Genomic DNA, 25,623 nt, shown 5'->3' with positions numbered 1-25,623 from the left:
TACTAGATGTTAAACCGTAACTTCTTAAACTCACTGAGCCTTATTTTCCATGTCTATAAAATGGGAATAATTCTACTCATCTCATAAAGAGAATAAGATGAGATGATAACTGTAAATCTCTTGGCAGAGTGCTAGGCCAATGTAATCCCCTGCAAAGGTAGCTGTTGTTACTCTTTAGCCCCTTTTCCTGTGTTGTTATTAAAGTGGCAATATGGCACCCTGAGAAATCCCAGCCTTCCGTGAGGCCCAAACTTTAAGAAGGCTTTAGCTCCTGGAACTTCAGCAGTCCTCTGCTTGGGAAGAAAGTGCTGGCACAGTGGAATGTGTGAGCACAGTGGGATATTCTTGCATCTTGGTTTATAAAATATACAGATAAGTTTCTTCCAATTCTCTCAATTTCTGCTGGCTCCAGAACATTAGAGAATATGTCACACCCAGTCTGTAACTCAAGAATCCCAACAAGGAAGAACGAAGTGCCAGCCACCCTTCCCATCCCCCCACGTCCAAGACAGCCTCCCAGGCCGCCCTGTACCTTCCACATAGGGCAAAACCACTTCTGCCCCAGCCGCACCTTCCTCATTTCCCTCTCCCTGCCCTGGGTTAATATAAGAAAGAGTGGGAGGACAGGGGAATTCCACTTTATTTTAAACAGCGCTCAAGGGGAAATGGCATTTGTTTTCACAAGGAGGAAATGAAGTCTTTGCAGGTTCTGCCTAAAGTTGTGCTAATGTTGGCTCAGCAGCCCTGTCAGATGCTCAAACCTTGATGCTCTCAGGTGTGGAACTTCCCAAGGCTAAAGTCACAGACTGCTTTTAACAGCAGCTGCTGCTGTGGAAGCTGTAGTAAGCTCGGGACATCAAATCCCCTAGGCCCAGGGCCCAGGCAACGGCTTCTAGTCCCCCAAAACCCTGTTGCCATGGCTAGCAGCTTCTGAGAAGAGTCAGGAGTAAAGAATGGCTAGTAAGGTGGTCCAAATATTGGAGTAAAATCAATTTTACCTCACATCTTTTAGTCAACACCAACACCCAGAAAGGTCCCTTTGCTCAGCTCAGGGAACTTCATTATGGAAAATCGCCTGCCAATTCCAGCTCTGGTCACATGGGCTGCCTTCTGTGGACAAGAAAGCATGTCCTTGAAGAGTGCACTTGAAGATTGGGGTTGCACCAAGCACTAGACAGCCACCAGTCACTGGGAGGGGAAGCAGACTACTAGATTACTTGATGTCCCAAAAAAAAAAAGAACAGTACTTGAGTTGGGGGAACTGCCAGAATTCATCTTTAGAAAGAGGTGGTATATAAATAAATTCAGTAAATGGTAGAGTTGGAGGAGATCCAACTGCATAGAGTCAGGGAGAAACTTTGAAAAAGGTCAAACCTAAGATATCCTATATTAAACCATCCTGGAGCAAAAAGGAAGTGTCTTATAGAGAAATCAGTTACATTCCTTCTCTTCCTCCACTTTTTAAAAAGAGGGAAATTAAATTAAAAGGTCAATTTTTAAAAGTGCTCCTAAATTGCCATGACTGTATCTTTTGAATCATAAATAACCCCATTCCCTTACCTTGGGGTTATAATCTCCTTTCCTCTGCTCTTAAAAGAGTTAAGAGGCTTCATTGAACTTTGAACTGTTTTAATTCCAGCAGAGTTTGGAGGCAGAGAAGCAAAGAACAGCCTTTCAAAGGAGGACTGGAGGTTTCCGTATGGACACCTGACCCCAAGCTTTCTCTACTTGGTTCCCTCTACACGTTTGAACATTCACTACCATAAGTTCTATTTTTACAATAATAAAAGGGGGAAGAAAAGTATACAGGTGATTATACTAACCTGTTTCAAAAGGGTTCCAGGGTCAAGGAGATGGGGGTGAGTGTCCAGAAAGGTGGAGGCTCTGAAGTCTGTGCAGGTGTGCCAAGTTCTGGTCTTAGTCTGGATGTTAACAATGATCCTTCTCGGCTCTCTCTTAGAAATTATAACCTGTGGGAGCATGAGTATCCGAGGTTGTCTTCTTTTATCCAGAACTTTTGGGAGTTACTAAAGAGTTAATAAGTAGAATGATTTGCTTTTTTAGCTCTGCTTTAATTCCTTTTGTGGAAGAGCCAATGAGAAGAACAATAAACAAAAGCCATTCATTCATGAGGTAAAAAAATTTTAAAAAGACATGGCAGAATCAGTGATAAATCTCCAGAAATATGGGGAAGATCCATTCCCTTTGAGACCTACTATGCAAGAGATAGACACTGGTCCAGGATTGGCCCAGGATTATACATTTGGATAGCATTTTCACTTGGTAAACATGGAATCTCATTTAGTCCTTAAAATCATGTGAGATAGGTAGTGCAGCTCTTATTGCTCTGTATTTGCAGGTGAGTCAGTGGAAATTAATAAATAGCCCATGGGCACAGAGGTACTTGGGTGGAACCATGTCTTGGAATCCACTTTTTTATTTTATTGTATTGTATTGTATTATTATATATATATTTTAAGATACATGGATCACACAAAATGTTATATTAAAGAATTTGAGGTTCCCATATACCCCACTCCCCACACCCTCCACTCCTCCCACATCAACAACTTTTTTCATTTCATGTGGTACGTTCATTGCATTTGATGAGTACATTTTGGAGCACTGCTACACAGCATGGAGTCCACATTTTTGAACTCCAGATCTCTTATGCCCTTTCCAATGGGTTTAAGAAGAGTTCCATTCATTTGTTAAATTAGTAAATAATTTCCCAGTGGCCTGGAAGGGTAAATGAGGTCCCTAATACATATCAATTTAGTGTCAAAAGTCACTTTAAGTATTAGGGACCAAGAGTTCAGTTGAATCTTGACTTTCAAAGGGGAAATAAAACAGCAGTAGATGGATTAATAATGCAAATGTTTTAAATATGGTTATTCTTACAGGGCTACATGCTCACAAGGGTCTTTTTCATTGCCTTTTAATATTTGTCTTTAAAACCAGTTTCAAACCAGCCAATACGACATTCATGTTACTTTATTATGGTATCTGGTTATTTCTACAAACAAAAAATAGTGTTGCCTACCAGACCAGACCTTTTTTTACAAATTAAGACGACTTTATTTTCCACAAAATCAAATTCACCTTTCAAGGATGAAAGCTGGACACATTTCCCAAAGAGGAGTTTTAAAAATATTTTGATTTGATGCCATCATCATTAAAATTAGTGCATCTCCTACCAAGGTGACTCTTTTGAAGTAGATGCTACTGATATAGCTGTGTAGCTCTGGGTTTTTGATAACCAACCACATTGCTTTGTAGTGACCCTTAAGTAAAACATCTTAAGGCAGCCAATATATCATAAGTGGTAAAAATATGAGCCAGAGCCTATAGAAAAAGAAAATAGGACATCATGGAATTTTAAATGCCCACTCCTGAAAACAAAACAAAACAAAAACAGCAGCCACAAGAACAGATTGGTGTCATTCTTAAAAAGATAATCAAATATTACTGTGTACTGTTCTCTGAACTCTAGGCCAGCCAAAAAGTCTTAATGAATATTGGCCATTTATCAAACCCAGCTGGCACAAGAAGTGTTTTGTTAATCGAATTAAGATCTTGGGTGTTGTTCTAGCTCTGGTTTCTATGCAGAATGATCTGAAAAAAAAATAACTTTTTCCTCTTTCCGAGAAGAGATGGGGTCAGGCAGAGGGAAGATATTATGTGCCACAAAGGCATGAAAACTCTTTTCTTTTCCATGCCTTTTCTTCTTCGCAGGCAGCATTGCCGCCATTACGGTGACAGTCATCGCTGTAGTGTTACTGGTGTTTGGAGTTGCAGCGTATCTGAAGATCAGGTAAGATGTACCTTATTCTTGTCAATGAAGAAAAGGATTCCATTTTGTTGGGTTCCAGGCTGAGAGCTGTTTTGCTGTGTGCTTGGGTTTTTTTTAAGGTTTATTTTTATTTATTTCTCACCTGCTCTATGTCCATTCACTGTATGTGCTTTGTCTGCTTGCATTCTCAGTGGCACTGGGAATCTGTGTCTCTTTGTTGCATCATCTTGCTGTGTCAGCTCTCAGTGTATGCGGTGCCACTCCTGGGCAGGCTGCACTTTTTTCGAGCAGGGCAGCTCTCCTTGGGAGCACACCCCTTGTGGGTGGGGCTCCCCTACACCGGGTTCACCCATGCGTGGAATGGCACTCCTTCTGTGCAGCAGCACTGCAAGTGGGCCAGTTCACACCACATGGGCCAGGAGGCCCTGGGGTTTGAACCCTGGACCTCCGAGGAGGTAGGCAGACACTCTATCAGTTGAGCCACATCCACTACCCTGTGCTTGGTTTTAATAGGTGTCCTATCTCCAGGCATATTGGCAGGGAATTGAAAATGGCCAGAGTCCTCTACAACAGACAGGAGTAGATGGTACAGTAGCTGAACCCTGGCAGAGTAAAAGTAAGCCTGTCTATGCAATGGAAAGAGAATTATTAACCTGGAGTCCTGAGACCTAGACTCTGCCCTTAACTCACCTCATCACTCCAAAGAAGCCACTCACCTCCTGGAGCTCTAGTTTTCTCATCTGTGACATGGGGTTGAGGGGTGGGATCAATGGTTTATGAATAACTGATGATCTGAGTACTTATCTGTGGATTTGTACCCAATCTGTAATTTTGTAAGATTTTCACTGGTTTTAAAGCAAAATGTGGAAAATAGAAGAAAAATAAAGTGTTTCCTATAAAACTGTTCTTTTTTTTACCCCTGAGATTATCCTTTTATATTTTGGTTTTAAAATATCTTTTCTTTTATGAAATGAAAGTGATTGTAGATGGTAGCTGGGTTTTTATTTTCCTGAGCAAAATAGAAAGCTTTAATGCTCTGCGAATTCCCCATTTTTGTTTTCTATTGCTCTGTGAAGTCCAAAAGTTCAAAAACACGACTAACAACCTCTGAGTTTGCTTCAAGCTCTAAAATACCAAATGAAGAGTACCAGTCTCCTTGCCAGTCTATGTGGTGCCCACCACAAGGGGCAGAGGAACCATGTGCCACCATCAACACAGCTGCTTCTCCACCTCCTACACATTCCCCCAGCAGTCAGAGCCACCTTTGTGAGAGCCATCATGTCTCTGACATGTCACACCCTCCCTTAAAAGCCCCCAGAGACTTAAATTCTAACTCCTCTGCTTGGCCCCCAAGGTCAGTCATGGACTCACCCCTGCCTACTTCTTCCCACTCCTCACAGATCTCTCTCCTTTTTAGTCATGAGCTTTCATCACACTGACCTTCTGTCTAATTCGTAGAACACACCAGGTTCTTCCCTCTTTGGCCCTTGGCTCTTGCTGGTCCCCCTACCTGCAAGCTTTTCATCTAGCACATCTTCATCCTGTATATGTTGGCTTAAATATTATATCCTTCAGGATGCATCCCTTCCAGTTTGACGTCCATGTTATTTCATCTCTTTATGCCTTAATTATTCTATCCTGGCTGTTATCACAGTCCGCTATTTTATTTGTTCATATGTTTGTCTACTTGTGAGTTTTTTGTCTGTTTTCCCCACTAAAATGTTAGTTCCATGAGGCCCCAGACTTTGTAAGTCTATGTTTATTTTCAGCACCTAGCACAGTGCTGGACACAAAGAAGATGCTTGGTAAAATGAATGCATGAACACCTCAATGTAAGAATAAATAATCACAATCACGTAGGCACTGACAGGCACACACAAGTATACTCCTGTCTTCCCCACAGCTGCATTTTTTCCCCAAGAAGTGTGTGCTCCCTTCTGTCTCATTGCCCTTGCAGAGCTTCTGTATATAATTTCTCATCTTATGCACACATCCACTTGGCTGCCCTTTCCCATCTCTAGTCACCTCAGCCCAGCTCTGCACCACCAGAGAATTCTTTCCTCCTTCCCCTTTACCTCCCACCATCTTTGTTCTAAATGTGCACCAAAACCAGTCTAAAGATGGTGTCAAGTATGAGGGTGCCTCACAGTACCACCTGTACATAAGGTACAAAGAAGAGGACTCTTCCAGGTTTTGAGGAGAAATTAGAAATAAAGAGCCAGTTATGCTTTTGCCTTTATAAAAATTGAAGTCTTCTTCAGATTTTACAAACAATTTTTCCTTCATTGGATTCTGTAATTCCTTGAGCACAGAACTTAATTTTATCAATTATGTCTTCTGAGTGGTCTTCTTTTCCACCTGATTTACTTATTAGTTTGTCATTACAGATATACAGCATTTTAATTATGAGTTAAATGGGTTTTCATGAACTAGTCTGGGAACGCCATTCCAACTTTATAACCAAGTTTCTATTGAAAAAAAAAATGTGTTCTTGGGACCCACCAAAAAACTTACAGGTAAACTTTAGAGTCATTCTGGAATCACCAATAGTGAGTTTCTGAAGGGCCATGTCACCAAAAATAAGACTTCCACTAGAGCATGGAGCTAAATAGAAACAATTCCCTCTTGCCACATGTTTATCAAAAATGGGTGTTGAAATAACCAAAAGGACTCTTGTCTTCAGCCAAGAATTCATGTTTACCATCTCAAACCAACCATTGACTATAAGCAGGCAGCTTAGAACAGTGACTAAGAATTCCGACTGGAAGCAGGGAGATCTCAGGAGATCTCAGTTCAACTCTCAGCTCTCCTCTTTCTAACCATGATACTTGGGCTTGTCACTCAGCTTCACTAACCCTCCTTTTCTTCACGTCATTTTTTAACTACTTAATAGCATTGTTGGGAGGATTAATGGATACTTTACCCCAGGAACATGGCCCTGTGACAAGACAACATCGTCATCATCATCAAAGTGATAAATTATAAGGCAGTTCTACGTAAATACTTATTGGGCATTAGCCATGTGGCAGGCACTCTTCTAAGTACTGAAGCTACATCAGTAATGCGACGCAGTTCTGCCATCACAGGACTTACTGTGTTTGGAAACTTTTATTAGAAGACCGGTAGGATTTGTTCCAATGTATGCTGATCAAATTGCATACAATTTTATTTTTAAGATTTGTTTTAAAGTATATATTTCCCAGGCCTTCTCAACACCAGTTAAATTCAGTGAATTATTAAATTAAATTAATTATTACTTCTTTTCCCGTATACATCTTCCCTCCTAGGTGTAGAAAGGTCCACGGTGCTATAAATAAAAAGTTGCTATTGATGTTTGGCACTACAAATTTCAGGATGGATAAAGTGATCAAACCCCCTAAGGAAAATCCCTTTATGCTTCTCTGTTCATTATTTTGGCAAAGTGTTAGTATAAGGAGGTTAATAACGCTCACAAAGTGTAAGACTGTGCTAAAACCCCTTCAAGTGTAATTTTGCCAAGTTCTTGGAAAACCCCACTCACCATTAATCAAAAATACATTTGGTTCACGTTACGTGTGTGCGCGCACGCGCCTAAGGTTAGGGTTGGCCTGGAATGGAAATTTATTCTGCTTCTATCATCCCAGATTTCAGAGCACAATTAACATGACGAGGTCTATTCTCTGATCTTTGTGGTCTTTTAGCTCACTTGGCCGCAGCAGCAAATGACTGACAGCACAGCCCAGGAGGGAACCATTAGCTTCTGGCCTGCAACCCCCAGCTATACCTATAGCCCAGCCAGTGTCCTTGCGAATACATGATGAGAGTCTTTAAATGGTAGCCTTACAAACGGTAAAATAGTGCACCTTGCAAGCTCTGCTGGTCAGTAGTTTCACCTTTCCTCCAAAATCCTAATTTCCTCTGCAGTCACTGATAAACTCACTAGCCATCTGTTTTTCACACTCCTATTCTCCAGGGACCTGTGAGTTTTGTCACACAGTGTCACCTGCCCAGAGAACCACATTTTTCTGTAACCTGAACCACTTTTGGATGCAGCACAGATAAATGAACTGTCCTGAATGTACCAGAGCCCTTCTCTGTTATCAACCCCGTCACTTCCCCTTTTAGGCACAGCAGTATGATGTAGAGGAAGGAATATTGGCTTCATAGCCACGTTCGATCCTGACAGTTCTTCTTACCAATTAGGTGCTTCAGCAATTTATAATCTCCCCGATCCTCAATTTCTTTGTCACTAAAATAGAGCAAATCATACCCGTCTTTCAAAGTTGTTTAGAAGATGAATTAAGTAATGAATGTGGAATACCTGGAGAGACAATATAGCATGGCAATTAAGGACATGCACTCTGGGGCAACTTTCTTAATTACCCTGTGCTCTGTTTCTGCATTTATAAAATGAGGATAATAAAAATAATACCAACTCACAGGATTGTTATGAGAATTAAATTACATGCTACATATAAACATTCAGTGCCTGGCATGAGGATTATGGCAGGGCTAACTACAATTATTATCTTATAGTTGGTGTTGGCAGAACAGTGCTTAGCACCGAAGTGCCAGGTAAAACGGTAGCTGCCAACCGTAAGTGTAAAGGTTGGAAGATCGGCCTCTGTCCTTGCTGCTCCAGCGCAGCAGGCCTCAGGGGATCAAAGGAGAGGCTTGAGGAGAAAGAGAAAGGAAGATAGCACAGCAGCTCAGCTCCCAGGTGCGTATGACATGCGGACTGTCACATTTCATTCTGGCTGTTTCGATGGTGCTGTTCTAGATGTCGGTGATGGAGCATCCATGTTTTCTGTTCATAAATAGAAACTGTCTCTAGCCAGGGTTTCTTTGCAACTTTGAAAGAAGGCAAAGGCTCTGTCTGCTCTTGCAGGGTGTCTTAAATTAGTGATGATTGAAGAATGAGACAAGTCAGTTTTGTTTTGTTTAACTTGGCTCAAAACTGTTTGGCCTCGAGGTAATACCCTGCCGTGGAGACTGTTTCTGCTACAGCCAGAGGTGTGGATGCTGCTATAAGTAGGTGTGTAGGTCACCCAGGCAGACAACACAGCTGTTCCCTTCACAAAAATAAATGTGATTTTGATTTGTAGATACAACAAGGCCTGGCTCTTAAGGTATCTTGTTAGAAGTCACCTGTTTTGCTTTATGTCGTCGAGTGATTATGTTTTGTACAACTGGATTCCTTCTGATTGCTCTTAGACTTCAAGAGCAGGCCTAGTCAGCCGTAAAGGTTATTTTCCAGAATTTGATGCCCAGCGGCTGAGTTTTTCAGATCAGTTTTTGGAGTTCTGGACGTCTTGTTGACTTGATTCTCAACCCCCAGTGCTTCTCAAACATTAGTGTGCCTAAGGATCAACAGGAGAGCTCATTAAAACACAGTTTTCTGTGCTCTCCCAGAGATTCTGATTGCATAGGTCAGAGGAGGGCCCATGCATTGGGAATTCTAACCAGCTCACAGGTAATGCCAGAGGACCAGACTTCGAGTACCACTGTTCTACCCTCTTCTCCTAACACTCCAAACACAAACTCTGCTCTGCAGTTTCCCTGCTGTTTTCCTGCCGCTGTGACTTTGAGCATGCTGATCCCTCTGCCGGTAGTGTTTTGTTCACCCCCTTTTTAGCTGGTTAATTCTAAGTTGTCCAGCTCAAAAGACACGTCCTCTGGGAAGCCTCCTCCCCACACTCTCACGGTGAGTTCCTTACTGCATGTATTTCCTTTGTACCACTTATTTCCCTGGATAGGAATCATTGTTCTCTTTCCACCTCCTCCACTAGATGGATATGAAGCCCCTGGCAGAGCCTGACATACACTAGTTGCTTTATAAGCATTTGTTGGAATGATTCTGGTAAAAAACATTTGAGTACAGCATCAATACTTATTTATTTCAAGTCAGGAGGAACTAGATTTGTGAGAATCTGGTAAACCACGCAGACTTTTGCCAGTTACCTATTGATACTGAACTTGTTTAGAAGAAGACAAATGTTCCAATGTGCAGAGACCTTTTCTGTGATGACAGTCAGTAATATGATAGCTGACAGATAATTTAAAAAATAATAAACATATTTTGCCCCTTCAAAGTGAAAGTTTAAAGTTAATTTCAAAAAATAAATGCTTTTAACAGAAACCCATACTATGGACTATAGAAAGAGAATTTTGAAAATGAATATTGGGAAATGCTTCCAACATTGATATTTTGGAAGAAAGACTGAACTGATAGGAATCCTGAATCATGATTCTCACTCTGCCACTAACATATCATAACTATGAGCAAATACGCACCTAATCATCACAGTTTGCTTCCTTCAAAATTGTGATCCATAATGTTAATTTCAAAGTTTTAATAAATGTACCATAGTTGTGTAAGACATTAACATTAGAGGAAGATAGATGGAGGGAATATGGGAATTCTTGTGCTACCTTTAAGCTTTTCCATAAACCTAAAATCATTCCAATGTAAGTTTATTTTTTAAAATCATTTAGTAGCTACCATACAAATTTGTTGTTTGATCCTGCCTCAGGGTCCTTCCTTACTCTTGCTGCCCTCTTGGTCTGTAGGATATATCACGAGCATCGACATAGCTCAGCCTTCATCTCTTTTACATGTCTGCTCAAATATCATCTTAGTGAGACCTTCCTTAATTACCATATTTAAAATTAGAATCCCCACCTCCCATTTAGAACTCCTCACTCCCCCTTCCTTGCTTTATTTTCCTTCATAGTACTTATTACCATCTGTCATATTATTATTCATATCTTATTTACTTTGTCTGCCCTCCACTGAAATATAAGTTCCCTACAGACTGGGAGTTTTGTCTGTTTACTTCACCTAGGTATCTGCCAGCCCCCAGAACAGTACCTGAGAGATGATAAGTTCACAATAAATAGTTAAATGAAAGGAGCCAGGCAAGAAAATGACGATCAGAAAAAGAGAGCCACCAGTGGAAACAAAAAAGGAGACAGTGACACCAAACTTGCTTTGTTAATGCATGAGAAGAGGCTAAGGTTTAACTGTTAATGACTAATGAGCTACTAGTTCAGCTGTGTTTTCCCAGCATTAAGCCCTATCTTTTTCATCTTTATATCCCTGCTTCTTAGTACATGGTAAACACTAGTGATTGAATGGAAAGACCAGCTAAAGAGGAGAGGGAGTTGCAGTAAACAAAGGGGGAGCCTTGATGGACAGCCGAGGCTGAACCTTGAGAAGGATAAATTGTTTTCTAGATATGTTTTGATTTGGCACAAGTAAAGTGAAACACCTCACTCGTTCCAAACACAATTGAGTTCCATTAAGTATCAGTGCTACAGCTATCTTAAAATAGGTACTATTTTTCAGTAGTGGAGACAGCCTCAAACCACAAATGTCACCACCACCTTTGCCAGTTATCACCAAAATGGCATCACCAATGGGGATGGGGAATAGGGAGTGTTGTTTTCTATAACAGCAAATATGCTAGAGAAGAAGAGCCATGAGGCACAGACTTCAAATAAACCTTTCCTTATTTTGCCCCCTCAGGTTCCACTTCTATCTAACTATACTGAACAATACAGTATATGAACATTTATAATAAGTGCAGTGCCGTTGATTGATAACAGACTATGAGCACTGTGCTAAGTGCTTTAAAACCACATCAATGCGTGGGAGAAATTTTAGCCATAATTCTCTTTCCTCTTCCTGTCTTTAAAGTCAAATGGTGGCTTTGATGCTGTACATTCTTTAATAAGATTTTTTTCATGTTGACACACTTATATTGCATAGGCCTTAATAATCCCTGCTGCTACTGACCAAGCACACCCCACATATACTTATTTACATATATTTATATGCTACTGGATATAAGCAGTTATCATCAAATATTTATAAAATAACATTTGCATCAAGAGCAACATATTAGGTGTTTGGAATGTTAGAAGAAAAGAATAGTCAGTCCCCAGGAGGTTTACCATCTAAGGGAAGCCGAAGCACCACAAATAGAAAACATGACTATGTTGAATGGGTGTCACTTGTTATTAAGAAACTGAGTAAACAGAATTGCTTCGACCTGACAATGTCGTCATTAGTACAAATTGCTATTCAGATTGAATTATAGGTGAAATAGCATTGCATTATAGAAGAAGATCTGTGACTTAAAAGCCAGGAGACCCTAATTTTATTATCATTAAATAACATGACCAAGTCACCAAAAGTTTTTGAGCCTCTCTTTTCTAATCTTGTGAGTGAAGAGATTGAATAGACCCTCCCAAAGGCCTACCAGCACTAATGTTTCACTAAAAACTCATGGAAGGAAGCAGACTTGGCCCAATGGATAGGGCGTCCACCTACAACATGGGAGGTCTGCGGTTCAAACCCTAGGCCTCCTTGACCCGTGTGGAACTGGCCCATGTGCAGTGCTGATGCGCGCAAGGAGTGCTGTGCCACGCAGGGATGCCCCTGCATAGGGGAGACCCACGCACAAGAAGTGCGCCCCACAAGGAGAGCCGCCCAGCGTGAAAGGAAGTGCAGCCTGTCCAAGAATGGTGCCGCACACACAGAAAGGTGACGCAGCAAGATGATGCAACAAAAAGAAACACAGATTCCCAGTGCTGCTGATAAGGATAGAAGCAGTCACAGAAGAACACACAGCGAATGGACACAGAGAGCAGACAACTGGGGGGGGGGGGGCGAGAAGGGGAGAGAAATTAATAAATAATAAATAATAAATAAATCTTTTTAAAAAAAACTCATGGAAGCAAACTTTGAGGAAGTTTTTTTCAACTATTAGACTATGCAAATGCCAGTCTGAAAGCCTTCCCATTTCCATCCAAAATGTGCCATGATTTAAGAAGTTCTGACCAAGAGAGAGTGTGTAAAAAGAAATTATTTTTCTCTCTTCACACACAATGAAATGTGTAGTCTTACTCCTGTCAGGATTTATCCAAAACTGACTTGAATCCCAACACACCCAGTTCATCTTGCTGAGGCTCATTAGTGTATTAAACAAGCCCTACAGGTTCAATACATTCCCAATTTTAGTTTATCCATAGCTCTTGCTTCCTCATTCCAGCATTTTGTTCAACTCACTGTTCATTCAGATGGGAAGGCAAAGTAAAAATCAAACCAGAGAGCAGTCTATATTTTACTAGTGTTTGTTAATGGATTATTATGGCCTATGCAATATAAGTGTGTCAACAAGAAAAATCTAATAGTGCAGATTCAAGTACAGCACTGATGAAATAGTCTTGCCTAAAATAAACATGGGCAGTGAAATCCTGACTACCAGAAGATTATTAACCCTCTGACTTCACCCAGTATAATAATATTTTTTAAAAATTGAAGTAACAAAGAGGTTCTCATTATGCCTGAAGCATAATTTCAGGAATTCGTGGTGGGAGGGAGGCTCACTTCTCATTCAATCCCTTTTTTATTGTTGGCAGATTTACCGTGTGCTTGTGTTAAGTTTCGTTATAATAAAAATTATAAAGCAATATTGGCCAACATTTATTGCACATTTACTATGTACCGGGCATTTTATATGCATTACTTCATTTAATCCTCCCAACAACCCCAACACAATTTTTTTTAAAGGTTTTTCCATTTTATAAGGAGAGAAAAGGTGGTTAAAAGCATATTCAAGGGCTTATGTCCATTGATCAAACTGACATTTTATAGGAGCAAAATTATATGATAGATATAAAAATGCTGTGAGAAGTTAAAATTACCGCACAAAGGTGAATCATGAAGGCCTTACCCATAAAAGAGCAAGTTTATTCGGGAGACCGTTGCCAGGCTTGCAACAGTAAGGGCTGCTGAAACTTAGGCTGGGGCTCATCTTGAAACACCTATGGTTTTACTTTTTCATTCTATACCTTCAGTTTCTCAACCATCCTGATATAACATTTGATTGGAATTGGAGATTTTAAGTTTGGGGGAGGGGTGGTGATGGACAGCTCATCATGACCTTCATTTACCAAACTAGCCTTTCCCCTATTCCTGTAGATCAAAAGATTAACAGTGTGCCTGGGTTGCTTTTTATGGTCTCTTTCCTTCCCACACCCTCAGGAATCAGTATGGGCCTTAGGGAAAACTTACAGTATATTGCAAAGCATCATCAAGTTTCCAGGTATATAAATTTGGGTCAGCTGGGTCAGTCTTCAGGCCCTATCTCAGAATTTTGAAAGCTAAGAGTTTGAAACAAGCACAGTAAGGGCCTAGTTCTTTGCAACAAACTGTCTTTGTTCACATTCCTGGCAGCAATTATTTTAGAAAGAGACTTAAGTATAGCAAATACTTTTTGTGCCTCTCCAATTGTATTCTTATTAGGGGGAAGAAAATGTTTTCCTGTACTATATATGGCATGTGTGATTTACAGTGACAAGGTATAATAATTCACATGCTAGCATAAACCTCAGAGGCACAACATGCTTGTTTTCGGATCTTCTCCCAATCCTGTCATAAGTTTTAAGTCTCAAAATCTCTCTCTCCAGAAAACCCCCATCTTGTGAACAGATTGGATTTGGGGGAATTCGGAATGTATTTTTCCAATCACTATTTCATTCACAAACATTTATTGAGTATTTATTATGTGCCAGACACTCTTCTAGGTACTGGAGAAAAAGCCAAAAACAATGCAGAACAGGCAAATTTCCTGTACCCTCATGGAGCTTATGGTCTAGTTAGAGGAGAGGGGCACTAACAAAATAAACAAAATAAGTAAATTTTACAATATGTTAGAAGGTAATGAGTATTATGAGGAAAATTAAGGATGTGTCAGGGGCTGGGGTTGCAAATTTAAATAGAGTTAAGAAAGCCCTTGTTTATGTGTGATGAATCTGGACTCAGATGGGATCTCTCTTCATAAGACTTTCATGCTAATGTGCTGGAGGTGCAGTTAGTGTTGGGGTTTAAGATATATTTAGGGGATTTGAATCTCTGGACTGACAATGTGATAGCCAGGTCCTGAGCCTCAACAGACTCCAGCACCTACAATCTGATCTATTGGACTTACCACACTCAGCTAAGATGGAGTTGAAGAAGGACAACCACCACACCATGGAGCTTAGAGTGATTACAACTGAAAGTGGGAGGATTGCATCCAGCATCCATATGGAATCTGAGCCTCCTCTTGACATAGAGGTGCAATGGACACAACCAATCCAATATCCACAAAGAAGAGGTGGCATTGGATTGGGAAAAGTGGACATGGTGGCTGATGGGTATGGGGAAGGGCAGGAAGAGATGAGAGGTGGAGGCGTCTTTGGGACATGGAGCTGCCCTGGATGGTGCTTCAGGGACAATCACCGGACATTGTAGATCCTCACAGGGCCCACTGGATGGAATGGGGGAGAGTGTGGGCCATGATGTGGACCGTTGACCATGAGGTGCAGAGGTGCCCAAAGATGTGCTTACCAAATGCAGTGGATGTGTCATGATGATGGGAACGAGTGTTGCTGGGGCGGGGAGAGGTGGGGTGGGGGGGTGGGGTTGAATGGGACCTCATATATATATTTTTAATGTAATATTATTACAAAGTCAATAAAATAAAAAATAAAAAAAATAATAAAAAAAAAAAAAGAAAGCCCTTACTGATGAGGTGACATTTGAGCAAAGACTTGAAGGAGATGAGGGAATAAGCTACATGGATATCTCAGGGATGGTTGTTCCCACAGAGGGAGCAGTAAGTGCAAAGGCCCTGAGGCAGGACTGTGCCAGGTATGAGCAAGAAGAGTAAGGAGGCCCTGGGTAGTTGCAAGAGAGGGGGCAAAGGGGGCCAATGACAGTAGCTGATAAACTCAGATAAGTAACAGAGGCCAAATCCTATAGGGCTGTGCAGACATTGTAAGGCTGGCCTTTAGTCTGACATGAGGAACCTTTCAAAGGTTTTGAACAGAGGAATGATGATGATCTGACTTTAATTTCTGATAGAAATAATATTAATTTTAGGGCAGGTTCTCAGAGTGACTCACCAAAGCCTGTTTAACCCATATTGCCCTTGAACTAAGGTGCTAATCAGTCTCTTAAAACCTGAACTCAAGGGACTGGATTTAGATCCAAGAGGCGTGTATTTGAGTTACAGTTCAGCTGGATGACTTTGGCAAATTTTGAAGTCAATTAACACATATCTGAGCCCCATTTTCCTCATCTGAGAGATAAGGATAAAAAATACCTGCCTTATGGCTTCATTTAGAGGATCAAGAGAAAAGCACTTTGCAAATTGGAAAATGCTGTACAAATGTCAGGAAAGGTGGTGACAGTAAAGTGGTTGTATCATTATTATTTCAGGGAAAATTAGGTCCAAGTCCTAAGTCGGAATTCCAGGAATGGAGCCTTCCTTTTCCCATCCATGGTTATTAAATAGCCATGGAAATAGGACCTCCTCCTCCTTCTCTAACACTGGGGATGGAGAAGAGAGACGAGAGCCCAGCAAGGCCCCTGACAAGGTACAAGATGTCCACAGAAGGTGCCCTCCAGGCTCCCAGCTGGCCCAGTCATAGCCACATAGCTAAGGGCCCCAACTCACAGTGACAGGCTATTTGCAGACTGGAGCATCATGCTTGCTCGATCTCCTCTTTTACCGAGGTATAGTTTTAGTGGAGGCATCAGGTCTCTGCATCTCACAGGCCTGGTAAGCCTCCACAGTCCAGGCTGTAGCACTGGGCTATCCTGGGATTGGCAACATCTCCATGTAACCAAGCCCTCTTCTACTTCCCCACCAGGCATTCCTCCTATGGAAGGCTCCTGGATGATCATGACTACGGATCCTGGGGAAACTACAACAACCCTCTCTACGACGACTCCTAACAAAGGAATGTGGACTGGGATAAGGAATAACTGTTCTTTATTTATAAGTGCTTACCCAATAGAAATTACAATACCTGATGCGCATTGAACGACAATCTTAAGCCGTTTTCTTGGTGGTTGTTTTTGTTTTCCTCCCTTTCCTCTGCCACAACTTCCCCTTTCTGATACAAAAAGAACCATTATTTAAAGATGAATCAAGGCTGACTTGCAGCTGAAATGGGCCTGAATGGAGCCAGTCAGTTTCCCCCATGGTAGAGGCTTCTGTTCCCACTACAGGACCCACTTGGAGAGGGACTGAGGAAGGGGGATTGAGTTAATATTTTGGGGGTACTTTTAAGGAAGTATTTTTTGATTTGTGCTATTAAACTTTTGCCTAAGAAGGAGTGAGTACTAGGAGGAACTCATTCTGCATGTGAGGAAGTAGGGGTTTCTCAGATTCCAATTTCAGCTCTGTTTATCTGGTTGTGTCTGCTCAGGACACCTGCTCTGCTTTCCAAGCTCTGGAGCTTCGTAGCTGCTTCATTACTGAAAGATGAAAACAGAACGTGCCCTGGAGGAGGCCAGGAGGCCGAGAGGTGGAGGAGCAGGTTGCTGGCAGATCTCAGCATGTCCTCTTCCTGTTCTCCCCTGCAGGCCTCCCGCCCCGCCCAGGATGCCAGGTCTGCTCAGCTTCAGCGGGGCGTTTTCAGGGGAGTTGTGGCTCCAAAGGATAGGAGCTTAGTTGTACAAGAGAAAGGGAGAGGCGTGTGGAGTGAACATACCCTGCGGGATGGGGGGTGCGCAAGGGACTGAGGCATGCTGGAAGGGGGGCGAAGTGGGAAGAAGCCGGAAAGGGGGCAAAGTGGGAAGAAGCTCCCCATAGCTGTCAGGCACCTACTCCTTGAAGGGGCCCATAGAATCCTCACTCTCTACCCTTAAAACAACTGATTCACTGCCCTGTGTCTGCTGAAGAATGGTTGTAAACTCTTAAAAAAGAAGAAAGCAAGAGGCACTAGAGTATCAGCAATTGCTCAGTGAGGCATTTCCACAGAAAACCCACACTACAGTTAATCCTTTATTTTTCTCATATTCTTTTCTTACTAATTCTTCCCTTCGATAGCTGAACATTTCTGGGTATATAGTCTTAAAATCCTGCATAACCAATTTAGACAAAGAAGTGATAATCTTTGTAGGCACCCCTCATTGCAGTACTTCTCAACCAAGTGGCAATTTTACACTCCCCTCCCAACCCCCCGGGACATTTTTTCTATTGTCATGACTTGGGGGGTGCTACTAATGAGTAGAGGCCAGGGGTGCTACTAAGTATCTTACAATGCCCAGAACTACCCCCACAACAAAGAAATACCAGCCCAAAATGTCAGCAGTGCTGAGGTCGAGAAACCCTGTTTTATTGTGATGCCCACTGTGAACACAACAAGACACACACTCGTAGATCAGTAATACTTTTTTGAAAATGAAATGATTTGTTAAGTTTTTATCTTGAAAGTGTTTTGTTGGTTGGTTGGTAGGTTGTTCTGGCATGCCTGGTTGCCTTTCTTTTGACTATGTATTTTCTAGAGAGCTTTATTTTATGACTGTGACACTGTCCTCTTGTAACACCTGCTGTTAGCAACCAACAGTTTATGTCCTGATTTCATGTAGTGGAAAACATACTTTAGGTTCTTTTTCAAAACCATGCTGTATTGTCCCACAGCGTCATAAAGAACTTGAAAGTGGATCAGTTTTTGTTTCTAAGCTTGGGCCTGGCTGCCATGACTCTTGTTTAGTTTATAGAAACTTGACCCTCAGCTCATCCTGTCGTTTGCTGTGATCCAGCAAAATTTTGATATGAAAACCACCAGTACAGTAATTTTCTAAACACCTCTGGTGTCAGAGACTCTGGGAACAGTGCCCCTGTCCATAGCCTGCCCTCCTGCACTCCAAATGAGGAATTATTCCTAAAGACCTTAGCAAGGTGCCAAAGGAGAAATACCAGAGGTATTTTATAATAGGAGGGATCATGAAGAGTGTGCTTCCAGGAATTAGGATATCTCTGGGATATTTTTAAAAAAAAGGTGGGGGGGGGGAACCTTCACAGAAAGAAATGATGAGGAATGTCCAAGGGTCTGCTCTGCTCTGGCATCTTTGGTCTGGGTCATCTTGTACTTGGTCCCTCCTTCCTACCCCCACTCCTTTCACAGGGTTTTCCATTTGGCAAAGGACAAGTTGGAAATAACAAGACATTCCATATTTTTTCCCCCTTTGGCAAAAACATTTTGACAAAATGTCTGTGAAACACCTTTGAAGAGGTCTACTGCTGGAGGTTGCTTCAGACAGAAATACGGGGTCAGAGAGCACGGCCTCTTGCCAGGGAACCCTGGCCAGTTAAAAACCACAAACTGTAGAAGCACCTGAATGGTTTATTGCTCTTAACAACCTCAAAATCCTTATGGTAAAGGGAGGGAGCTGTCCCTAAAACATAGTATTCAGCTAGTTTTGTTAGAATGAAATACCTCTAAGTTGAGCCCTATTTTGCCAAATATATTTTCTGCTTTTGAATTGGCCAAAGGATTTTAGCAATTGTATTCTACAGATATTACTTATACACACACACTCACATCTGAAATATATGCCCATAATAGACAGCATTTACCTCAGGGAGAGGGTCTGTTCAGGTCTACCCAGGAGAAATGGCTCCAGTGGGTCCCTATATGAACCACACCCCATCTAAATCTTAAAGATTTAGAGAGTATGTCAGAGCAGTAAGGAGGCAAGTGGCCTCTTCTTGTCAATAGCTTGCAATCATTTAAGAATGTGTGATTCAACTTTCTTTTCCCATGGCCCTGATGAAGGCTCCTGCCCTCTCTACATTTGAGTTTCTTCATGTCTAAAATAGGGCGATGCTTTCACATTGCCCTCATCCCATACTACCTCACAGATGTGTTGTGAGGATTAATGAAATCATGTCTACAGTGTTGCCAGTTTTTGGAGAAAATATAGGCATTTTAAGTATTACATAGATATGTAAGTGATCTCGGTTTTTTGTTTGCTGTTATACTGGTGTGTTGTTTCTACTTAAAGCTATAGAACCACAGTCGCATATCAGGCAGCTGTTCCAGGGCGGGACTACCCCCAGTGCAGCTCTCTGGCTGCAGGTTAACTAGCTTAGGACCTTGCATGATGGTTTCCATCTCCAAAAGTAAGGATGGTCCAAGGCATGGGTTTCACAAACTCTTAAATCAGGATCTGGGAAGCTACGGTAACACAGTATGAATATATAAACACCGAAGACACTAGACTTCCAGCCTTTACCATCCTGAGACTCCTGGGTCCTTTGGCAGAATTGATTTGGGTTTGATATCATCTGTTTGCCCTTTATCTTGCTTGCAAGGAGACATGATTCAGTCCCTGGCATCTGGGAAATGAATTTTGCAGCTGGGCCAGATGCTAATCTGCACGTTGATTCACCTTCTTTGCCTTTAACTCTTTTTTTGGCAAGTGAATGTATCACATCAACTTTGATTTTAAAAGCAGTGGTTGATATTGGTAACATTGTTACCCAAGAGACCGACACCAGATGGTTTTCTTGGTGTGTTAGCCAGCGTCATTAAAAGATGGGAAGATGTGCAACTTCTTTGATATTCAGTGTCACTGTATCCACATCTGTTGTAAGACATATTGCATACCAATTGTAATTATATTAAAATTGTTTAAAGCTTGCATCTGATTGTGGTGTTCACATTTTGATATGTTTTCTTATTTAAGCCATTCAGTTGATATATTCAATACAGCTCATATTAAGTAGCCCTGGCTTGTTCTTAAAGAAAATTTATCACACATCAATAAATAATGTTTTCTGTAAAGCAGGATGGTCCTCTCTGGTCTTGAAACAGAGTTGGGGAATGTCACAATTGAAGAAACTTTCCAAGCAGTGATTTTACTCATATGTATACTCTGTGCCTTATAAAATGGAAGTTAAAAAACACTTTGATTCAATGAGTAGATGATAGTACATAATCAAGTCATACCAAGGCATATTGGTATTAGTGGTATATTTAATACTTGCTTCCCTTTAAAAATTTGAATTTGTTATATCCATCCTTCTGTGACAGTCAATTTTCAGGTAATTTCAGCCATCCAGAATATAATGTCAACCTGAGAAACTAACCAAAGATTATTCTGATACTTGAAGAGAACAGCAACAACAAAATCCATGCATTTTGCTCTGTGGGAGAATTGAACCACCAGCACGCTAGAACTCATTGATTAGATGAAGGAAGTTAAATTAAGGTCAGCTTTAATAAATTAACTTACTTGGTTTTCAGTGGGTTGGAATGAAAAATCAACTGGAAACGGGATGAAGATTGAACATGAAAGATGCCCTTTCCCATCAATTAGTTGGTCATTTCTTGAGAACCTGCCATAGGCACAAAAGCAACTAACCACCCCACCTTCAAAGCCAGCCTGAATGGGTTTGGTGAAAAAGCACTTTAAATGTGTGTAGAAAGAAAAGGCTAAACAATAATGGGTAGTATTTACATATTATGAATCCTTGGGTCCAAATTAATTTCTTTCTTGTATTATCGCTTTTCCAACTTGGATCATAATCTGTTTAGATCATTTAGTAACCTATATGCACTCTTTTATGCTCCTAAAATCCAATAGTACTTATCAATAACTAGCTGTATTTTGACTTCTGTCAGAAAACATTGAGTCATATGTAACACATTAAAAGCACTGTTTGAATTGGAAAAATCATAAGAGGTACGATCTCTTCCCATAAAGAATCTTGGCTTTGGCAAATGTAGAACAGATTACATTTACTGCACTGGAGCCAATTAAGTTTGAGTCAACAAATGTATTGGATTTCTGACCAAGCAATACATAGCATATTTACTATAAAAAAGGCCCAGCATATTTACTATAAAAAAGAAGAAAGGAATCTAATATTCATTAGGGAACTTAGGTGCATATGAGGCAGTGTCTAAAACTTTCAAGATCATTACATTATCTTCATCTTACAGATGGGGAAACTGAGGTTCTGCAGTATTAAATTCATTTATTCATTTATACATTTACTGAATCTTTCTACATACTCCAAAATTAATAAAATGGTCCCTACTCTCCAGTTATTTACAGTTTAGCCGAGCTGGGATTCAAACCACGTATGTCTGTCACAAGAGCCCTTGGTCTTTCCCCACCGGAGGCCATGGTATCTAGGTAAGTATAACCTGGGTCTCAAGACTCTCACATCTCCTGCTAATATGGGACAAATTCCCCTCAGCGGTGCAGCCCTGCTGGTGTCTGGCATAGAATCCAAACCAAGCCCCGCAGCCATAAAGCACTTGTGCCTGCCAGGCACTGTCACCTTTCTGCTAACTCCCGCTGCCCTGCCAGGCTGAATTCTCCACCAGTGGGGAGAAGCCTGCTTCCCTGTTTGGTTGGGACACCCATGCAGGGCTTCATGCAGTTTTAGTGAAAACTTCACTCCTACTTTCCACGTGCAGCTTCCCTCACAGGAGCCAGGTATGAATCCACAGCAGCCTGGACTAGAAATGTTTAGACAGACAGCTAACAGCAGGCTCTCAGAATCACTTCTCCCTCTTACCCTGAGACTCCATCCCTGGGCCAACTCATTTTTCCTTGGTGCAATAATAATAATGACAGCTAAGAATTACATAGCACTTACCATGTGCCAAATGCTTTTCTAAGCACTTCACATGTATTACCATCCCTATGAGATATTATTAATATCCCCATTGCACAGATAAGGGAGCTAAGGGCCAAAGAGGTTTAAGAAAGTTTCCCAAGGCCACAAAGCTAGTAAATAGTGGGGCAGGGGTTGAATCCAGACAGGCTGCCTGCAGAATCCAAGCTCTTGACTGCTTCCAAGCAAGAGGCTTCACTCCATGTCAGTGGTTCCCAGCAGATACACTCTGCCAGCCACAAGACAGGCCCATCTGTGAAAAACCCAGTGGAGGACAGACTTATGTCAAAGCTAGGCGCCCACCACAGAAGCAAGATCCCTCCCTGGAGGAAGGTTTCTGAAGTAGCTAAAAGGACCCACTATAAAGGCAGCCATACCCAGGCAGTTCTGTGGCCAAGCACCTACATCTTCATGGGTGCCATTGCCATAGCTTAGGATCTTTTAAAAACAGCTGGGCCCCCAACACTGACAACCTGACAGACCGAGCTGCCTCGATCTAGATTCAGGTGCTTCCAGTCAAGGTCACCCCCAGGATAACCAGCAACTGAATCGCAGGGCCAACTCAACAGCAGGGGACTCCAGGCTGACCCTTTCCTTATCACCACACCCATGCAGCAGCTGTGCAGAGAAAGTCCAGACCACTGTCTTGTTTTCCCACTAAGCATTTCCCTCTTTGCATTTGGACAAAATTGTGACAAACACTGTTGAGCAGAGTGTTGAAAAGCTCAAGTGTGTCACAGGCCCAGCCTTGTCAGGGGGTGTGAGAACAAATTCCTGGCCCCTGTTCCGACTTGGGCCAGGACAACAAGCCCTGCATCAGGGTCCCAGCAGGGGAGAAAAAGCAACTCCATGTATTCCCAGAATACATGTCAAATTTTTAATACAAAGTTAAGGATTCCATATAGAAACTAAAGTCATATATACTTTGAAATTCTGGAGAAGAGAAGGTTACAGAAGCCACAAGTGGATAATTGCTAAAATTCTAGGGTATCTGGGAAACTCCCACCAGCTCTCTCAGTCTGCAATAGTGAAACAGATCATTCTTAAGGGAAGACATGGCTGTCTAGGTACCTGATAGCAAAGGCTTCTGGAGAAGAATAGCTTTGCCTTCCTTCCATCTTCCATGTTTTGCCTGAGAACCTCTTGTAGACCAACTTCAGCTGAAACCATATAAGAGACAGTGTTCTAAGAAATGTAATTCCTGACTCCTCTGCATTGCAAAGGAGACATTAGAAAAGGGTGGTAATGATGCTGAGCTGAAAATAAACAAATGAGCACACTTCGCTCTTCTTACCCCACTTCCTAAAATGATAACTACATCATGTTCTCCTTACCATGACGCAACTGTCTCTTACACAACCAAGGATGCACCCACCTTCTCCCTAAAAGGAAGGGCACAATGTGCCATATTTCACTTTATTTGTCCCTGGGGAATATTCGTTGCTTTCCTAGTTCAATGCAATCTTCCTTTGATATCCTATGACTTAAGACCCAAATTAAAAGGTTAACCACTTTAACTCACTTTATATTGGGTGGAGTGGAATTAGAAGAGAAAAAGAACTTAATATATATACATATAAACATATCAAAGCAAGAAAGAGAATATGTGTGGTTGTAAAAGGCCTCCTTTCTGCAACTAGTCACATGATCAAGGTTGGTAGTTGAATTCCATCTTCCACTAGCAGTTCCATATTCGCTTAGTTCCCAGCCAATATCTCAGCTGCTTATGGTTCTTTAGATGGCAGGGTGACTCATACCTTCAATCAAAATATGAGTAAAACCTGGGACTAGAAAAGGAAAAGGAGCTACTGAACTGGATGATGAGTCTACCTTTTTTTTTTTTTAATTTAAAAGAAGGAAGAAGAGAAGAAGGGGAGGAAAGAAGAAGGAAGGGAAGAAGGGGGAAAGAAGGGAGGGATGAAGGAAGGGTGAGCAAGCTCACATTGTATCAATATAAAACACCCCCCCTTTCATTGCTCTTTCTTTCCTCCTCCCCATCCCTCCAGCCCAACTCTCCCAACCCCACGAAAAATGTGGGGGGTGGGGGTGGGAAAATAGAGATCCAAACCCATTCTTCGCACTTAGTGTGCTGTTTGCAGAGGCATGGGCATTCTGTACTTTCATTTACCTACCACCTCCACATCTCCATCCTCCATTCTAACCTCCTGCCCTCCATCCCACCCCCATCTCTGTCTTCTGAGGAGACCTATACCTTCTTCAGAAAGCTGAGACCTAAAAAAAAGACCTCTGAGGGAGTGTGGGGGAGAATAAAGAGCAGTATTTCCCTTAATTTATTCACTTCAATCTAGAAGTGCCAAGGGCCATTCTACCTCCCACCTCCCCATCAATCTCTCCATCCCTCCTCTCCCATAAGTAAATTCCATGCTGCAGATGGTTTTGCTGAGTAGCTGATAACAAGCTCTGGAGCTAATCTACAATGAAATGAAATGTATTTAACTTTTGTAGAATGAGGAAGCTCTGTGGCAATTAATCTCACGTCCTGAGGCCCAGGGTCTATATGACATGTTGTGCCACCCCCAGCTTCCAATTTTGGAAAGCAGACAAGCTCACCAAGAAGAGGAGGGCCTTGTGGACTTTGCCTGCCCCGTTCTAATGGTTCCCAGTGTAACCTGGTTGCTGGACTCTTCTCCAAAGTTGGCAAGGCTGGATTTTATGTCCTGTCTCCCACAGGCCAGTTTTAGTGCTTCCTTCAGGTAAATCCCTGTATTAGTCAGCCAAAGGGGTGCTGGTGCAAAATACCAGAAATCTGTGGCTTTTATAAAAGGTATCTAATTGGGGTAGAGGCATACAGTTACCAAACCATAAAGCTTAAGTTACTTTCCTCAACAAAGTCTGTTGCCACATGTTGGAGTAAGATGGCTGCCGACGTCTGCAAGGGTTCAGGCTTCCTCTCCCTCTCTTGGCTCCATTGTCCCAGCTTCTTCCAATATCAGCTGTAGGCTGGGATAAGTCTTCTCTCTCTCCTGGGACTCATTTCTCTCCCAATTCAGCTGCTCTGCTTTCTCCACAAAGCCAGCTGTACACTATCAGGTGAATGGCATGGCTCGTCTCTTTTCCCAGTGCCTCTGCCATGTCTAATGGAGCCTCCTCTCTTTCCTCATGTATCTGCTTCTCTGTGTATTTACTTCCTGGGGCTCCAGCATTAAAACTCCAATATCAAAACTCAAAACTCCAATCTCTGCTCTGCCGTGTGGTTTTCTCTGCAAGTCACCACCCACCAAGGGGACAGGTATTCAATGTCCTACAGACATGGCCCAATTAAAACCCTAATCATAATTTAATCAAGTAAAAGTGAAACCTCTGAATCTAAAACAATCTAGTATGCCCAGAGGAAGAAACCCATTTACAAACCTA

The 25,623-nt window shown here is 41.8% G+C and overlaps 1 protein-coding gene across 3 annotated transcripts in view; it reads left to right on the top strand.

Moving 5' to 3' along the window:
* The window catches only part of PARM1 (prostate androgen-regulated mucin-like protein 1), a 109,392-nt gene extending 89,129 nt beyond the window's left edge, over positions 1-20,263 (top strand). For 2 of the 3 annotated variants that reach the window (XM_058296942.1, XM_058296958.2), the window contains exon 3: positions 16,478-20,263. In XM_058296942.1, the coding sequence (XP_058152925.1) occupies positions 16,478-16,650 (173 nt within the window). In that variant the 3' untranslated portion in view covers positions 16,651-20,263. Of the gene's footprint in view, positions 1-3,735; positions 3,815-16,477 lie in introns of all 3 variants that reach the window. The other variant, XM_004480012.5, reaches the window with a different exon arrangement.
* The last annotated feature ends 5,360 nt before the right edge of the window (positions 20,264-25,623 follow it).

The sequence above is a fragment of the Dasypus novemcinctus genome, chromosome 1 (assembly GCF_030445035.2).
Source record: "Dasypus novemcinctus isolate mDasNov1 chromosome 1, mDasNov1.1.hap2, whole genome shotgun sequence".
In the NCBI taxonomy this organism is placed as follows: domain Eukaryota; kingdom Metazoa; phylum Chordata; class Mammalia; order Cingulata; family Dasypodidae; genus Dasypus; species Dasypus novemcinctus.
Note: the sequence above shows the minus strand (reverse complement) of the source record. Positions and strands in the feature narration are given on the sequence as shown.